Source organism: Neophocaena asiaeorientalis, unplaced genomic scaffold (assembly GCF_003031525.2).
Source record: "Neophocaena asiaeorientalis asiaeorientalis breed wild unplaced genomic scaffold, Neophocaena_asiaeorientalis_V1.1 scaffold151, whole genome shotgun sequence".
NCBI classification, from domain to species: Eukaryota; Metazoa; Chordata; class Mammalia; order Artiodactyla; family Phocoenidae; genus Neophocaena; species Neophocaena asiaeorientalis.
In genome coordinates this window covers 2,949,468-2,969,127 of record NW_020175490.1, presented here as the reverse complement: position 1 = coordinate 2,969,127, position 19,660 = coordinate 2,949,468, and the positions used below count along the sequence as shown (strand labels likewise).

General features: G+C 33.4%; 1 protein-coding gene across 3 annotated transcripts in view; it reads right to left on the bottom strand.

Annotated features, from left to right (window-relative positions):
• GRIA4 (glutamate ionotropic receptor AMPA type subunit 4) overlaps positions 1-19,660 on the bottom strand; it is a 522,548-nt gene that overhangs the window by 502,362 nt on the left and 526 nt on the right. The window contains exons 2-3 of one of the 3 annotated variants that reach the window (XM_024768906.1): positions 19,444-19,617; positions 18,099-18,257 (exon numbers count right to left, since the gene is read on the bottom strand). In XM_024768906.1, coding sequence (XP_024624674.1) covers positions 18,099-18,257; positions 19,444-19,531 — 247 coding nt within the window. In that variant the 5' untranslated portion in view covers positions 19,532-19,617. Of the gene's footprint in view, positions 1-18,098; positions 18,258-19,443; positions 19,618-19,660 lie in introns of those variants that run through there. The other 2 variants (XM_024768905.1, XM_024768904.1) reach the window with 2 other exon arrangements.

Here is a 19,660-nt window from a genome sequence, read left to right as displayed (position 1 = left end):
CTAATCCTCAGAGGACAATACCTAACACTTCATGTGACATATTTTAATACACATTGTTTTATGTTTCCAATTAAAAACAAAGTAATATTTCCCTTAATTTATAATTTATATTTCTGAAACTCAAAGAAGTTGATTAACCTGTCAAAAATTCACACAGCTTCCCTGGTGGTTCAGTGGTAAAGAATCTGCCTTCCAATGCAAGGGACGCAGGTTCGATCTCTGGTCGGGGAAATAAGATCCCACATGTTGCAGGGCAACCAAGCCCATGCGTCACAACTACTGAGCTTGTGCACCTCATCTACAGAGCCCATGCGCTCTGGAGCTCACGTGCCACAACTAGAGAAGAGAAAACCCGCACACTACAACTAGAGAGAAGCCCGTGCGCTGCAATGAGCAGCACAACAAAGATCCTGCATGGCACAACAAAGACCCAACACAGTCAAATAAATAAATATTTTAAAAATCAATCAATCAATAAATAAAATACATGTGGCAAAGTCCATCAATGTGCTGATGACGACTTTGATACTTTCAGAAATATTAAATTCTTTCAAAAAAAAGTCACACAGCTAGTGAGTAACAAAGATGGGAACTGAATCCATGTTTGCCTCCAGAGCCTATGCTTTCTCCCTTCACGGGGATTGGAAGGACGGAAATGTTTCTACATATGCAACGGAAGTGGAAATACATTTAAAGCAGTGCTATTTATTGTCTTTGAAGCTGGGTAGAAGTGAGAGCAGAGGCTAGAAAGTGAGAAGTATAAGTAAACAGACGTGTCTAGAGTAGATCCTTATGAGGAGAGAAGAAGTCAGTTTAACCTATAGATCGAAGGGAACCCAGAACAATGAAGGGTGATTAGAGATGAGTGAGACTTTGCCCTGGTTCATTTTATGTTCTTGAATCTATCCTCTTTTCTCTCTAGTTGATACTGCATATCATGCCAGAACAATGGTCCCTGAATTCCACTTCTCATGATGCCAGTCCCCTGCCCAAACCTTTAGAAAGTCCTGAATTTACAATGGGCTCCACCATCTGACTCCCTTCACTGTAACTCTACTTGGATCCAACGAGACATTTTCCTGGGCTGTCCTACCACCTTTTCAAGGTCAGCGTGCTTGCTTACTCTGTTCAGCCCTCTTTTATGCCTCTCCCTTCCCTTCCCATTACTTTCATGACAAGATTAAATCACACTTTATTAAGATTTATGTTGATAAAGTCTGGCTTCTTCTGATATTCTTTCTTTGGTGATTATTAGACAACAGTATTCTAATTTAACACCTTCTTATTCCCTTATTTCACATTAAGTTATTTCTACTTTTCCAGCAGATTATAAGCCTTTTATGGTAAAATATCACATCTAGTATTTCTTTTCAATAAAATGTGTGGTACAATGAAGGAAGCAAGACAGTTGCCAAATGAACATTCAACTAACTAAAGTGACAACTGAACACTTAAAAAGCTGCATATTAACAGGGGCATAATAACCTGGTAGCAAACACATACAGATGCTTAAGGAATATAGAATATAGAAGTGATAAGCAACTTGATGTCTCTGAGACAATAGGGTGGTTCAGATTCATAGGTGTTGAGTCAAATCTGGAGCTGACAAAGAATTTGGTTTTATTCTTTCCATATAAATTCTGGCATCTAAGTAAATCAATCCAATCTTACTTCATTAATCAAATTAGTGTTTATAATGTAGAATCCTTTTCTTGAGTCTATTATCTTGGCCCTATAAGAAACAGTCAAACTGTCCTTCTCCCCTTGAGGAGAAAAAAGAGAAAATGGCTTTTAAAGTACATTATAAAAACACTAAGGCAGGCAGAGCTAGCTGCCTCCTTTCTAATGTAATCATAGTATTTGTCACATTGCATTGAGACTTTCAGTAGTCATCACTAAATTGTGTGCTGCTTAGGAGCAAAGAGCCTGTGTCCCCAGAATGGAATATGGTTTGGCACACTAGACACACAAAAAGTTGTCTTGGGGGCTTCCCTGGTGGTGCAGTGGTTGAGAGTCCGCCTGCCGATGCAGAGGACACGGGTTCGTGCCCCAGTCCAGGAAGATCCCACATGCCGCGGAGAGGCTGGGCCTGTGAGCCATGGCCGCTGAGCCTGCACGTCCGGAGCCTGTGCTCCGCAATGAGAAGTTGTCTTGGAAACCAGGTAGAAATGTGAGAATCTTTTGGAGTCTAAATTTTTATGGATGCTGTGTAAAAAAGTCTGGGGTAGAAATGAGAATGAACCATTGATGCTTGGATCAGAATTTTAAATGGAGGGCTGAGACATCCCTGTCCATGGGCAGGCATCCTGGCAGTATCAATAATTCAGGTGAAACAATCCTCATGAGACATAGGAACACAGAGGGAGGGCAACTTGTAAGACTGTCCCTTCTTACATGGAGACTCTAATTATAGAACTCTTCGCCTCTAAATTCTGAAGGCAATGTGTTTATACAATTATAATCATTGTAATAATCTTTAAAATCCTTCACCAGTCATCTATTCATATGGGGGTGCCAATAAAGAATTGTTTTTCATGTTTTTATAGTCTCAACAGTCACTAACACAGAATCTGCCACAATTCTGAACTAGATGCTCAAAAAATTGATTTAAAACACTAGTATCTAACCATCAACTCCCAAATCCCTCCATTCTCATATCCATAAACTCAATGGGTAGTAATTTAGTGTTATGTGCCAGGCATTGTGCCACGAGCCAAGCACTAGGGATTCATTCACAAATACAACGGCATCCCAGTCATCCAGAAGTTCATATTCCAGGGGGAGAATATACAGCTAAATAATAATACAGTGTAAAAAGGGAAGCTCAGGATGCCACAAGGATCATAGCAAAGTGGAGTTAAACCAGCCTAGGGTGATCAGAAAAGACTACCCAGAGACAGTGACCAGATATCCAAGAGCCATCAACTCACTCACGCAGCTACTGTGCTTTCTACAGAATTGAAAATAATATATGTGGTTAGACTCAGTAAGTTATATATTTCAATTGGCAATGAAAAATGCTTGTAATCACCAACTGTTCTCTTGGCTCTTTTAAAGTAAACATAATGACTTAATTTAATACTTTTAATTAATTCAAGCTGATCTTTTCATTTTAAAATAATGAACGTGTGTAAACAAAGAGATCAAACATGGCAACTGCTAAGTGGACATGATATTCTGACAACAAGACCTATATTGGCTTAAATGTCTAAAGAGCTCCTTAGGTTATCTGTCCCATTTGAACAGAGCAAGACAAACACAATACTTACTGGTAAAATCACAACATTTTCCTTTATTTAAATATTGTTAATCAGAAAACTATAAATGTATGCTTTTTTGTAAACATATAAAAAACTCAGAAATATATAAATTAAAAATAAAAATTCTGCATAGTAACATTAAAGAAAAATAGTCACTACCAAATTTTGGTATGGTAGTTTTCAATCTCTTGTATATATTATGGTTCTTATGAAATTGGAATCAAAAGACAGTCTATATTTTTTCACTGACATTATAGCTTTTATATTTCCCATATATTAAGTGTCTCTAAATTATTAACAGTTATACTATTCTGCCAAGTAGAGGGCACATTGGCTGCAGTCTATTGATTTAAAAGCACTGGAGTATTACTATCACTAAATGCAAAATTACCCTTTGAAATAAAATAAAGTGTAGAGGAGGTAAATACATTGTTATTTTTTTTTTAATTTTAACAAGATTTCCTTCTCAATAAAATATTCACACTTGGTTTCTAATCTGAGATTTTATCACTTCTGTAAAATGAGGCTTATTTTCACAGCCACTTATGGTTTCATAACATACAGTCATTACCAAATTTTGTGAAAATAACAAGAATTAAATGCTAAAGACATGTATATATTATATATGTACACAATATATGTGATGTATATGCTATATATTTTTATATCTATGCATAACAATATAAAATTACTTAAAAAGTTATTTGTAACTGTACTAATTATTATTCTCATCTTACAATTATTCAGCTTACTTTTTTTTCTTTTAACATCTTTATTGGGGTATAATTGCTTTACAATGGTGTGTTAATTTCTGCTTTATAACAAAGTGAATCAGTTATACGTATACATATGTTCCCATATCTCTTCCCTCTTGCATCTCCCTCCCTCCCACCCTCCCTATCCCACCCCTCCAGGCTCAGCTTACTTTTTTAAAACCCGTTCTTAATACTCTATATGTGATTAAGTGACAAATCACAATTTTAGTACAGATGCTCATCTGTGCCAACTAAATTAAATTATACACTTCTACGAAGGTCGATAACTAAAAAAAACGGAGAATAGTCTGAAATTTAATCTGGAATGTATATGCCGTGTTCTATAACCATCTATACAAATCTGTAAGGAGACTTAATTGCCTTTAAACACATTATAAATGATGCCTGTTTGTTCATTTTTTTCCCTCTCACAGATCCCAACAGATACCAATTCCCACAGATACCAACTCTTTTCCAACCTGCCTATTATCATAAATGGCCTGGTTTGCAGTCTGAAGATACATGGTTGAGATAGTAAGCTGAACTCAAATTCCTGAACTCAATTGCTGGGACAAGTCAGATAGAGGACTGTCATGACTGACATTCTTCCTTAAACAGTCTGACTATACTTTAATTAATTTAACCATTCCTCCAACTAAATACTGCCAAGTAATGCTTTAATGAGCATTTTCATGGCTAGAGATTTTCCTGTATTCATGAGTTCAAATGATTCACAATTTGTAATGTTTTTGATACATTGTGACAAATTGATTTTCAAAAGCATTGTATCAATTTTAAATGCCCCAGCCATCTTGAGTAATTTGAAATTTTCTTTTTCAATTAAATTTGATGGCCTTTGTGTTTCTTTTAATGATTAAAAAATACAAGTACAATGAAATGACAATCTTTATAAACAACATGGAAAATTTTGATCAATTATTATAGGATAATTCACATTTAACTACCACACATACCTAAAGAATATTGGCTCATGACCTGATATCACAACCTGTTTTTAATTTTAATCATCAATAAGGATAATCATATAGTGAAGAGTCACATGGAATTTAAAATAGTTTATAGGTAACTTAATTATGACTCAAGGTGGTCTTGATGTTTCCAAACAAGTTGAAATTTAAGAGTGTACATGTAAAATCTTTCATTTTGAATTTTAAAAAATGCCTATGGAGAAATTGATTTGTAGCAATTCATGTGGAAAAAAGAGCAAAGTGTTAAGTTTTAATTGACTATGAATTTAACAAGAACAGAGTGATGTAACAGACTAATTAAAACTCAAATAATCTTGGCCTACACTTTATGTGTAAAATGCCTAAATAATTGGAATTAACATTCTCACCTGGACAGATCATGTCAGATCATAATCATGAGTGTCAAAAATGTGGTTTAATTCTAGACAGATCATGACAGGAGAATTGGGTTAATTCAGGTCAATATATTTTAATAAAATTATGATAAATCCATGGGATATTCAGAATGCCAGAACTAGGGTGTTAATGGTTTTAGAAACTATGTTATACAAGGAAATGTTATTTAGCTTGGGGAAGTACAAAGGGGACTTGTGATAGCTGTTTTCAAAAATGTGAAGGGTTTGAGTCATATAGAGAAGAAGTTGATTTATGTTATGTTATTCAATTCTGGCTAAGAATTAGTTGTTATAATACCCAACCAAGAAATGGATTCCTTTCCTCCTTTTCCTCCTCTCATAATCAGTCAGCAGACATTTATTAAGTATGGAACATAATTGTTCCTGGTACAGTGAAAGACCCTTAAAATAGAGGTACTAATAAGGTATCATCCTTGTCCTCAAGGAACTTGCAGTCTAATGGATTTGACAGATTATCTATCTATCTATCTATCATTTTCCAAGGTATATACAATATACAGAAAGTACTATACAGGAAAGTTAACTATTCAAGCAAAAGCTGATCAACATCTTTGTTAAAAGGGATATCATTTATACTTTTAATTTATAGCTGCTGTACCTTTGTGTTTCCTTCTTAAAATGATGTGCATAGTCTTTTAAGGTGTATTTATAAACATAATGTTTATATCATATATAGTACTCATATATTATTGATATATATTATTTAAGAAAAATCCAAATATAAAAACAAAGCTAATTTTTAATGGGATCAATGTTGTTACTGCTCAGTAAATGTGAAATTGAGCTCCTTGGTTATCAGAGGAAAAAGGGAAACATTTGGACTTACAAGTGTTCCATTAAGAAAAAAGAAAGCATGCATATGTTTTTCAGAAAAAAAAATATTTATCTTGATTCTAAGTCTTTGGAGCAGAGAAGTAGTGAAATACCTTTCAAACTTGCCAAGGTAAGATTATATACATAGTTTAAAATTTAAGTAATTTACACAGGGTAAACTAATTTCAAAAGAGGGAGGGATAAGGGCTATAGAAACAAGCAAATTGTGAAATTTACTATAGAAAATGCAATGTGGATAATCAAGAATTGACAGGTTTTCATCGTATGTTTGACTCCAGATGCTTTCTTTCACAAGTCTTCTAGTTTCATGAACTTTAAGAAGTGCTAAGGAAGCAGTCAATGTCTGAACAGATGGTTCTCCTGAGTATGCTTACTAGTACACCTGGTATGCTTACTAGTACACCTGGGCTTCCCACATGGGCTTTCTCCTATTCTGAAAGCGGATTGTATCAGCATTTTCTAGTTCTTTTGTCAGCAGACACCACATGCTATAAACCTAGAAGTTCTCTTCTACCAGATTTAAATTTATCAAAGTGCTCTCTGGCCAGCACAATGTACGTCAATTTGTATTAACAGTCCCACTTTGTTCTTTATAGGACTTACTTTCCTCCTTTTTTAACTCATCCCATCAATTGACTCTAATGAAAACAAATGAGAAAAAAACATGCTTAAGATAAGGAAGACACATAACATTTATTTTGGATCCACTACCTCATTGTTCATTTTGGATCCACTACTTCTGTTCATTTTTTTCTAAGATAACACATGAAAAGTCTTAGCCATCTTAAGGATGCCCCAAGGATGAGTGGAGAGAAAACTCATCACATATTGTTCATTCTTATATTCAAAGATATTTACTGATCCTTTCTTTGTACCAGGTATTGTGCAAGGCTATGAGGATATATTGTTTAACAAGGCAGATAAAGGCCTTGGTTCTGGGAGTTTATTTTCTAGTGGGGAATTATAGATGATTAATATGTAATCAAATGAAAATAATAATTATAGATTGTAATAAATGCAAAGATTATCATATGGTTGGTAATGCAATATAAAATAATTGGAGTTTGGGAGTGGGAAAGCTTACTCTAGAGAGGCTGGCAAGGAAGGTTTCTTTTAGGTGATGACTTTGACCTGAGTCCTGAAGATTCAGAAAAAGCTAGTAAAGCAATAACTGGATTGGAGGAACAACCCCTCTCCAAGAAAAGGTAATGGAAAGTACAAAGGTATAGAAAAAAGAGTGAAAGGGTTAAAGGATGTTCAGGAAACAAAAAGAAGACTGAGAAAACTCCAGCATGGAGAACAAGGCAAAAAGATGGGCAGGAGTCAGATCATGCTTATAATCAGAGCCTGTTAAAGAGTTGCAATTTTACTCCAAGAGATTGAAAAGCCATTGGAGGGTTTTAAGTAATGAAAAATGTCTCTTCTTTCAATTCTGAAGGAAACCACTGGCTCCTGTATGTAAAGTGGATCGGGAGAGGTAAGGTAGAAGCAGATTAACTACGAAATTATTAGAAAAGTACCATTAACTTGGACTAGAACTGTGGGATAGAAATGGAGAAAGGTGGAAATACTTGTAATGTACTTTAGAGATAGAAGCAAGAGGACCTGGTCAGATGTTAAATGACAACAGGAAAAAACCTAGGAAAGTAATAGACGGAGCAAGAAAGCAGATGATAAAAATATCAAAACTAGAAATATGACCACTAGGGACTGTCAGGAAAGGTAGATGAAGACAAGCAAATAGGAGAACTTGAGAAGAGGTAATATGCAGAACTTCTGCTCAAGCTCAAATTCAGTCATGATAACGGAGATCTGCACAAATATATCAGTTCAAAGAAGTTGTAAAAGAATAGCTTATTCAAATAAATAGAGCAGAAAAAAATAAAGATCAATTCCTAACACACATAAGAAAATAAATTCCAAAAGAGTTAGCATTATAAATATAAAATTTAAAACCATAAAGTATACTAGAAAAATGTGGAATAATATTATATAGTTTTAAGGACAGGAATACCTTTATAAGCAAAGCATGAAACCCAGAAGCCATAAAGAAAATGGCTCACAGATTTGACTACATAAAAATTTAAAATGTCTGTACAGTAAAAGGCATCATAAATGAAGGTGGAAGCCAAAGGCACAGTAGAAAAATAATTTGCAACATACATGACAAAGGGTTCATTTCTTAGCATGTAAAACACTCCCTCAAATAAAAAAGAAAACACTGGCAAAGTAAAAGAACAACAGTTCACACAGAAAGATATACATGGTCTTATAAATATAGGAAAATATTCTCAGCCACACTATTAATCAAAAACATGCAAATTAAAGTAGCAGTTAGATGTCATTTTTATCCATCAGGACAAGTGAAGATTCAAGAGACTGATAATGACTAGTGTTAGCAGGTCATAGAAAAACAATTATTCTCACATTTAGGTGGCTGTAAATTTAAATAATACTTTGTTTTTGAGGAGAAGACACTGACAATATGTACTAAAAGCAAAAACCCACATTATTTGATATAGTAATTTCATTTCCAGGAATTAATCCTACAGGAATATTCACACAGGTACTCAAGTAGTTTTACTGCTATTCTGTTTGTAATATAAAAAATGTGGAAACAACCTAAATGTTGATCCAGAGTGTACATTTATCATAGTAACTTTGCACAATGACATTATGTAGCAGTAAAAGAAAATAAGATAGCTCTATATAAGTATAGTATATAACTGACAGAAAACTTTTTATGATAAATGAAATAAAATAATAAAATATAGGTATAGATTAACATCATTTTTATTAAAAAGTTTTATTTATTCAATAGATATATATTAGTTCCTTATGTTTATAATACTCTTTATCTCTCTACCTAGGTCTATACAGATAAGAAAAGAAGTCTGGAAAGATCTATAAACCCTATTTACTCTGATTATCTCTATGTGGTGAGACTGCAAAAATATTTTGCCTATTTAAGACTTCTAAATTATTTGAAATTTTTGTGTCAGTTTAAAAAGATAAAAATATGAAAAATGGAAAGAACACAGGGTATAATATATTTAAAGTTACTGATAAGAAGCTGCCTATTTTAGAAAAAGCAGATAAGCAACAAAAGTAAGCAAACAATGATTACAGCTTATGGTGTAATTTTTGCTGTAACTGGAGAAATACAATGGCTTATTCAAAGAAAATACTACATCTCAATTTTTTTACCCTTTATTTCTGAGATAATGTTGAACTTTTTATTTATGACACTAGTAGTTTTATTAAGTTGGAGACAAGTGATGATGCTATGAAGACTGCAGAAAATTTGACTTAGGGTGATGATCTTTAAGACAATCCTCACTATGTTTACTGGAATCCAAAAACGTGTAAAGGAAAACCTGAAATGAAATCCCTGACAGCTAAGCAAATCTTTAAAGCACTGGGGAAAATATGTTTCGATTCAAATAGATGTAGTTATTCTGAAATCAAATAACATTCCTATAAAACTTATGTAGGTTGGCCAACTAATGAAGTATCCAACACTGTTTGTGTAACATATAAAGACCCACTTATTAATTTTTACACCTGGTTGTATTTATAACATGAATTTGGAAATATAAAGTAATGAGAGTATTATCATTTAGAATACTCAAATTTCTGTGCTGTATTACAAATCACATAGAAAACTCGATGTCCAGTGTAAAATGGACATATTCACTGGAGTAAATGAAAATTGTTAAAGAACTAACTTTGAAGAAAATATCTTTCTATTTAAATTAGGAGTTATCTAGCTACTGTCACAGAGTGATGGCTATCTTGTGAATACTGTACTAACCAAGATACTATAGTGTGAATGGCAGGCAAAACTGACTTCAAGATCTGATGCCCTGGACACTTATCATTAGGCAAATTTTCTTAACAACAGATCTTCAGTTTCTCCACATAAATAATTAAAATAATAATGATGCCTGCTTCTAGAGTTATGTAAGAATTGAGGTAACTAACACAGAGACTTGGCACATAATCAGTAGCTATTATTATTATCATCGAGGAGAAATGAGTTTCAAAGAACAGGGAGTTATCAGCTATGTCAAATCCTGCAAACTACAATATTAAAAGACAATGACTAAGGAACAATGGGATTTACTATTCTGTAAGTCACTGATGACCTTCAAGAACACTGTTGCAGGAGTGGTGATGGTTAAGGGAGAAGGTAAATTGTGATAAAAATAGAAGGAGCTGATGTGGAATATGTAGAACTTTTGATAGTAAGAGAAGGAATAAAAATAATATGATGACAGTTTAAGAGGCAGAGGACCAAGCCAAGCATTTTTCCAGCTAGGACACACTGATTATTTTCTATGACAAGGAAAAAGCTACTGGAGATGGAGTTTATGGGAAAATTCCAGGTTAGTTTCAAAGATAAAATCCAACTGGCTTTCTTTTTTTTTTTTGAAATGAAGAAGGTAGAGAATGAAGTACTGTGCATTTATCTAATATATGTGTAGCTCCTTTAGGGATGTGGGCTTTTCTTTTTTCTTTTGCTTGTAACTGGAATTCATTGAGAAGCTGTTCAAAAGTTTAGACTGTCTCTCTGTAAACACACACACACACCGTGCTCATGAACACATAATTTTGCATGCAATTACGAGAATTCATCAATTTCTTTAATCCATCCATGAACCAGTTCTCTCTCCAAATGGTCCATAGATCCCAGACAAAGTTACTCTCTCATAGGACTTAGAAATAATTTTTAAAAATATGCATTTAGATTTATGTATATAAACTAAAATTAACAATTCAGTTAGAGGTCAAAAACATTCCTATGAAATATCAACAAAATATATTTATTCAAAACGTAAATTGCTTTTTCAAAATATAAACAGAAAATATGAATAAACTGGAAGTTTTAGCATTGGTTTAGAAATAAATGTTCTATATGACAAAGAATGTAATACAACTAAATTTAATTGAGTTATAGTTATAGGCTAAATATTTTCCAAACGCTTTTCTAATATTCATAAAATTCATGTGTTTTGTATGTTAATGAATGAAGAAACTGTGGCTCAAAAGTGTTAAGTAACTTACCCACTATCAGGTTGTAAATTGAAGCCTATCTGGCTCAAAAGTCTAGAAAAGACTCTCCCTACCTCTAAATAAAACATAAGACTATTCTAGGCCAACATACATGAAAGAGTATGTATTAATAGAATTTATGTGGGATTAATAAAGGTTGCATTTTTTTCTGGTCAAAATACAAAAGAACACTAAAGAACAAAGAAGGAAAGACTTGTTAAAGATCAATTATCCATGCAACTCATTATTAAAATTCTGCAGCCAGTGACAAGGTTGATGACTATTTACTTGAAATTCTTCCCATTTCTTGGCTCCCGTGAAATTACTCTTGCCTCATTTTCATCTGAACTCACTGACCCATTTCCTTCAGTCTCTTTTTCTCTCTGTGTGCCTCAAGTACTGTATTTCCTGGATTTATGTCCTCAACATTCTGTTCACTGTTTTTGCTCTCTCTGTATGATTTTGCCCACATCCATGGTTTCAGCCATTATCAAATGTCTCTCTTTAGTTCAAACTGAGCCCAAGAGCTCCAGATACACATGTCCAACTCTCTACTGCATTTGGATGTCTCTTAAACTCCTCAAAATCAGTACATCCACACTATACTCATCTTCCCCATTCAAATCTTCTCCTGTGTGTCCCTTCCTAGTTGATGGTACTGCTATCTAATCATTTTTCCAGACCAAAAATTGAAGAAATCATCTTTAATTCTTACCATACTTCCTTTCCATTCTCCCACACAGACATCCAATCTATCACTAAGTTCTGTCAACAGTTCTGTATTCTTAGATCTATGTACTTTTCTCTCTCCTTAGTGCTTCTACTTTTATTCAAGCACTTAATCATCCTAAATTGCATTACTTCAAGACTCACTAACTGTTTTTTTTCTTCCCATTTTGCCCCCTTCTAATACATTCTCTTTCTTGAAATCATCCTGTTCTTTGTAAAACATAAAGCTCATCATATCACTGTTGTTTTTAAATCATTTATTGGTCCCCCTTTTTATTCAGAAGAGTCTCCTTACAAGAGCTACAAGATCCTGTGTGGATCTACAAAGCCCTGCCCCTTAGCACACCTCTCCTTCCCAGTACAATCAATACTCTACAGCCAGACTAAACCATATCCAGTGGCTCAATCACACCTGGCCCTGCCACACCTTGGTGACTTATCATGTTCTGCTCCTTTGGCCAGGCATGCCTTCCTTCCTCTCTATTTTTCAAATAACTCAACTAGAGTCTTAACACACAGATCAGATAACATCTTCCCTAGGATACCATGCCAAGTTTGATGTTCCTTGCTGTGTTAATGTCTGTCATAGCACTGTTTCTCTGTCATAATACTTTGTCTTACTGTACTGTGATAACTGGCTTGTACATCTTTCCCCCTAGACTATTAGCTTCTCTTATAAGTTTCTGTATGCTCATTTCTAGTATAGTGTCTTAAATACAGTTACCCTTGATAAGTATGTTTCATGAAAAAATGGATACGTTTATTATCTAATCTACTGAATGAATGGACAAATTCGCTACACAATATGGCTTCAGTCTTTGTTATATCACTCACTGACATCTGATTAATGAATAAGTTGCCAGAAATATCTTGCCCTATTTTCTTCAAAATGTTACAATTAAATTAGAAAAAAAATGACAATTCTTTTCTTTCTTGATTCAAGTAATCTCAATACAGATGTAGTTTTCACATCCTATGGTCTCCTGGTTAAAGTACTAGGATAGTAATTAGAAGACCTGAGTTCAAACTCAGGCTCTGCAACTTATTAACTACATGGTCTTTGTCAAGTCAAGTAACTTCTTTGAGTCAAAGCTGGCTTAACTAAAAAATAATAACTAAAAAATAATGACTATCTTCTCAGACAGTCTCACTCGAAGACTAGCTTGAGGTCAAATAAAATCATGTACATAAAAACAGTTTAAAAACTATGTGTTGTAGTAAAATGTAAGGTGTATGGTATTTATTCATTTTAAATTCCTGAACTATAGTAAAATTCTGTAAATAAGACATATACATATTTCCCAATGTCAGAAAGTAAATATTTTTCCTCTTTGAGAAATAAAAAACCCTTGGGAGAATCCACAAGAAAAAAAAAAGTTTAGAGAGTTTTTCAAATAGCTTTAAGAAAGCTTAGTACTGTGACAATTCTGAAATACATCAATGCAAATTGTGCATCATTTAAGAAAGGGACAAGCCATAGAAATGTGACTCATCTTTGTCATCAATCTCATGGGGAAAATTAAGAAAAAGAATATTATAAAACTAAAGAATTATTTCAAATCAACATAGAATCTTGCTATCAATTCAAAATAAGGAAATCTAATGACAGTCACTTATTTTCCTAAAAATAATCAAAAGTCAAATAGTATTTAATGTATTTCTGCTAACAACTTTGCAGGTCAAACCATCAGAACTTATTTTTAGCATTTTTAAGATTATTATATCAGTCCAATATAAACTCTTAGAATGTCTTTTTAGGACTTCATGTCCTTGAAAAGGAAAATGTACAAAACTTAAACATTGTTGAATTAAAGCCGAAAGTTTGTATTATTTAGTACCCTTAAACAAGTTTGAATTAAGTCCCTATTATATAAGCTCTGCCTGCAGAGTCTACTGGATATAATGTCACATTTTCAATGTATTTAGATTAACTAAACAAGTATATTTTACATACCAACGTACTTTTACAAGTGGCACACAACTGGGTATTTAGAGTTGATAACTAAACCCATCACAAATAGAACTAATACTTAACTTAAAAAGAACAACTTTCTCATCATTACTAGGGTATAATATGCATTCTATTTTTGACTTACAACTTTCTTATCCATCATGTTGTAAACTACTGAATAGACAGATTTTAGACAGAAAAGGAGAGTAAGATAAACACATTATTTGTAAAAAATAAAACAAAAATATTAACCAGTTGGTCTTTCCTATCCAAGTTTAAAAAGTTGGAAATATTCCACAAAATTCTCTTATTATTTCACCTAAGGGACAATACATGAGTACTTGATCTATTTCACTATGTTTCTCCTACTACCCATATGAAATTAAAAGAATCATTTGAGAAACTGAACATCTGTGGATTATATTGTAAAGGGACTGCCTTACTTATTAAAGACTGATTCTTTTACAGGATAGCTAACGTAACTGGACTAAATTAATAATTGCAATGTCTCATCTTTTTATCTTTTAGAAAGCTTGGGATAGATTACTTTAGTATATTGGTTATTACTTCTTTGGCAAAATTTAAGATACATCATCCTCCAAACCAAAATATCTTTATTAATTAACTACTAGAAAAATATAAGAACATAGCCTGCTTTTTCAGGTTGTCTCAAATGTTTTGTAAAGAACATATTCAATTTAACTAGCATGTTTGTTTGCAAGGATAGCTATTTTGGGTCAACTGTATAATATTTTATTAGAGGACATTTCATATTTAATATTTAATATTTTATTAAATTAATTTATTAAAGGACAGTCCGTATTGAATTTATTTTTAAAATAAATTTATTTTGTCATACCCCATACTTTGAATAGATTACAACAAAGAAATGTATACCTTTAATTACATTTTGAAATTTGACTACTTGGGCTATTTATTACACCTATACTTTGTTATTGAAATATGTTGTAATTCTATATTATCTGTATTTCTTATAATTTCAGTTTTATACTTAGCAAAGTGTGACTTTTCAACCATGTGAAAAGTTTAAAAAGAGAACAATATTCTAATTTAATCTTACACAAATATTGTAAAAAAATAAAGTGAAACTATAAGCCAAAATTATCCCCACCCTCTCTCAGCAACTTGGGATTTATATCAAAAGTGAACAATTTGAGTTAATTGGATTTATACTAATGCAGTATGTAAACTCTATACACAGAATGTTTAGATTGTCTGAAGTAGTCTTAGAATGCTAAATTAATTTTGAGGCAGAAGAGCCAACGTTAAATTACATCTGTCCAACAGATGACCAATAATACTCTTTATCCTTTAATCTGCCTTTTTTGTCTTTAAGTATACATTCCAAAAACTAAACATATCCTGTTTAGTGGCCCTTATTCACAAAGACACTAGATTATGAAGTTTTACAAGGGCACACTGCAGGAAAATTGTATTTAAGATAAACCTAGCCAGACATATATATTTTTTTATATTTAAAAAATATATGTTTATTTAATCTAACATGAAAAAAATTTTAATCTAGCCTGTATCACTGTGAGGAATAAGCTCCATGTTAATTCTACAGAACACTATTTTTATCCTTTTGTACCCAAAGGCATACAGCGTGATATATGAGTTTGCCTTATACTTATTGCTTACGTTTCACCTTTAATTAGACTGGAAAATCACGCGTCTACATGCTCTAGGTCAGTCCATTTAACAAACACCAATCACCTGACCCATACTCTCTGACCATTGATTTTTCCCAAATTCTGCTTAGATTTGCCTTAAGGACATTTGGCATACTCATTTGTCAAAAATTTTTCCTTTTCTTCACTAGAAAATGGTTTTTTTCCTTATTTACAATTTATGTTTTTTAAAAATATTTTAAGCATGTACGCAAAGTCAGTTATATGTGATTATGAAAAACATGACACCACTAACATTGCCTTACACTAGGGATAAAAATAAGCAGACTTAGTTTACTTAGCTTTAATTTTCTCAATTCTAACATGTTAAAGAATAGCATATTACCTATATTTTATACCCTTTTTTAAACTTTTTCATTCTGTGTACAGATTCTTAGCAATTTCTTATGTTTACAGGTTCTTTACCAGTACACTTTATTTTATACAATATTTTTATTACATAAATAATATAATACTAATTAAAATTTTCCTGAATGAGATTAACATATGATATGGAAGAAGAAAGAATTATCACTTTATAGTTTATATAGCTGGAAGCCATAACATAAACTTTAAAATACTGAAGCACTTAGTTAGAAAATATAAAACTAATATAGCTCCACTTTTAAGACAGTCTTTCATTAACTAAATAATAAAAATGAATACTTAAATAGCAATTTACTGTAGACAAAGTACCTTCAAATATATCTGAATAATGAATTATCTTTAAACTTAGAAATGGTTTTGTTGACAGAATCTCAAGAGAGACACAAGAAAAATATTTAAATCAACAGATAATAATCACACACTAAGCATATTTTATACCTAGAACTGTTTGAAATGTTAACATCTCTATCAAAACTTGGAACAAAAATTAATAACTTAAGACATTTTCAAAAATGACTATCCACAAACTTAGCTCTAAATTATGTTCATTTCTGCTTAAAAATAACTCCCATATAATTATCATTATAATGAATATTGACTTTATTACTAAATACAACAAATGATTTTTTTAATTAAGTAGTACCCAAAGGAGCTAGAGAATTCCTGAAAATTAATACAATTGTAGCAGTTAAAAAAAAAAAGTCAGATGCTTTAACCTCCTTATGAAACCAAGTTCTAAAGTAAAGTAATTAGATGCCAAAAATTAAGGAAATGTGATCATGTCACTTGTTAGATGAATTAATGGCAAATATATATGAATTAAAATAATTAATGAAACAAATATCCTCCTAACACAAAAACTCCGTGTTTTCAATTTCAGTAGTTTGTTCAGTATACACTTGTACTCAGAAAGAGGACTTTCAAAATTAAAAAATACTCAACTTGATATAATAAAAATATCATACAAAGCAGATTGAATATTTTATTACTGCTGTGCAAAATTTTATATAGAAACTATTCCTATATGTCTTACATAATCTATAACCATTATCTTAACATGTAAATTTTGAGCAGTAGTAAATTAGCATGTAAAAATAAGGAGGTATGTGAAACATGTTTCCCTCAAGAGTGAAAATGCAATCTAAATGTTCTATTGACTGATCATATTTTAGTGATTTTTAAATTAATACACAGTTGATTATATTTTTACTTTGTTATACAGTATTTTGGCAGGGGAGCTCTGTACAACTGTTTAATTATAGTGTTAGGTAAGATCACCAAATCTCAATCTTATTGCATAAAATAACAGATCCAGATGGGTTGGTTTGTAAATTCAGTGGATTGGAGACTAACATGATTTGCCACCAAGGTAAGGATTCATGGAGTTATATTCACAGGATATATGCATTACCTTATAGCAGGAGACATTTACAACCCAGAATATAAGAGCAGGGCAGTCTCAAGTGACATCACCAGATCATCTGCAGCGTCAGCCAACCGACTCAAATATATATCCTCCACACCACCGCTCCCCTCTTTCTAACTGTTAGCAAACCTTCCATTGTCTTTACCAGTGCAAGAGAGCATGTGTCTTCTTTAAAAGCAAGACATACGCTTACTCAAGTGAAAAGCAAATAAAACCCAAGGAAAAGAAATCAAAAACTAGATTGAGTACAATTTTCACTAACTTGATATTCAGGTTGTAGAAATAATACTGAAATGTTAAAGGAGAAAGTAACTTCAATTAATTTCAAGAAAAAAGAAAGAAGGAAGAAGGGAGTGAGGGAGGTGGAAAAGAAAGAGGGAGGGAGGGAGGAAGGAAGGAAGAGAAAGAAAGACCAGCTAAATATCCCTGAGACTAAATCTTACTTTTAACTGATTTGCTCTGTAACCAGCAAACTGTGGAGGTCTTGAATGTCTTTCTTAAAAGTATAATAATAATAATAGTAATAATAATAATATAGAGGAAGGGGACTCTATTGCCCCATTTTAATTCTCTTCTCATTTACCTACAACTTATGTTTTACTTACAAGCATTTGTTACAGCGAAACTGTTGGCTGTCTCAATGTTGTCCACATGAGGTACCAAATTAAAGGGAGCTTCTGACGCATTGGGGCTGGTGTTATGAAGAAAAATTGCTAATCGAAAAGCAGTGTATTCCTGATCTGTGTTTCGGATGAAGAGACCACCTATTAAAAACAGCAGAAAAAGCACATTCAGTGTCTCCTCTTGTAAATGTTACTATACCCACCCCAAGAACTGTCAAATCCACTGCCATTCACCAACACATACAATTAAGGAGCTATTCCTGCCACATCTGGGAGACTGCCCTTTGTCCCTAAGGTGTATGCTTAATATTTTAGTCTTTAAGGCAGCTCAGCCTTTTCCTGTCCCAATTTGTCATGATCACAGTGACCTCTGAGACAGATCATTTAGTGTGCTTTCCTTTCTCTCTCTTGCACTCCCCATGATTCTCAGCACACTGCTACAGAAGCCAGCTCCGGACATTTCTAAGATGCATGCAGATGGGAAGAAAAGATAATTTGCTTTAAAATACAGAAATGAAGGGATGTGGTGAATGCAGGTTAGAGGGAAATCAGAAAGGAGACATGAACTTTGTTTTTATGCAGCTCTTGGACTCAGCCTAATTAGCACCGCTTTGTGCACTGTCTACGAGAAATGATGCAGTCTGAGGCTGGGCTTAGCTGGAAGAAATTCAATTGCTGCGTCCCATTAAAAGACAGGAGAGAATAGCAAGAAAAGCGAAGGACGGATAGGGTCCCTGGAAATAGAGTCGAGAGGGAGGATTAAGGGCAAAAGATTCAAGAGGAAAACAAAAGAAGAAAAGGTTCCGGGAAAGGGATCTAACTTTGGAATCCGTTAACTGGTAGCAAGCAAAGACAAGGAGGTGTGGGTGTAAATGCTTTTTTGCACAGTGTCTTTCTGTAATAGAGAAAGCTGCTGCGTACAGCACGGGAAGGAGGGGGGGGGTGTTTTGTTTTGTTTTGTTTAAACAAACTCTACATCCCTTCATGCTTTAGAGAAAGAAATGAAAAGAAATATCAGATAAAATGCTACCAAACCCCACGGAGGTTTTTTCCCCCCCAACTTATTGCAATCCTACTTAAGCGACATGATCCAAAGGTGGAAACAGGAGTATAGACTGAGGATGGACGGGTGGGCAGCTCTGTGCTGTTCTAACTGAACCTGCACCAAAGAGGCAGTCTTTTTATAAAGGGGAGAAAGGAAGAGGGAAGCAGAGGGGGAAGGAGCCGCCGAAGGTTCCCCTAAATTGCTTATCAGTAACTCATTTGACTCACTTTCGGATATCTGCTACAGCCACCCACACGCATACCCCACCAGAGCAAAGCTTACCTATTTGCACGCTGCTCGGAAAGGCTCCCATGGCGAGTCCCCAAAATCCAGAAAATAACAAGACTATCTGTCTGCAAATAATCCTCATCTTCTTTTCTCCTCTCCCTGGCGCGCTCTCTCTTTCTCTCGCACTCTTCCTAAAGGCTGTTCAGAGAGACATTGAGGACTATGGCGCTAAAATTAAAAACAACCAAAAATGAAAAAAAAAAAAAAAAAA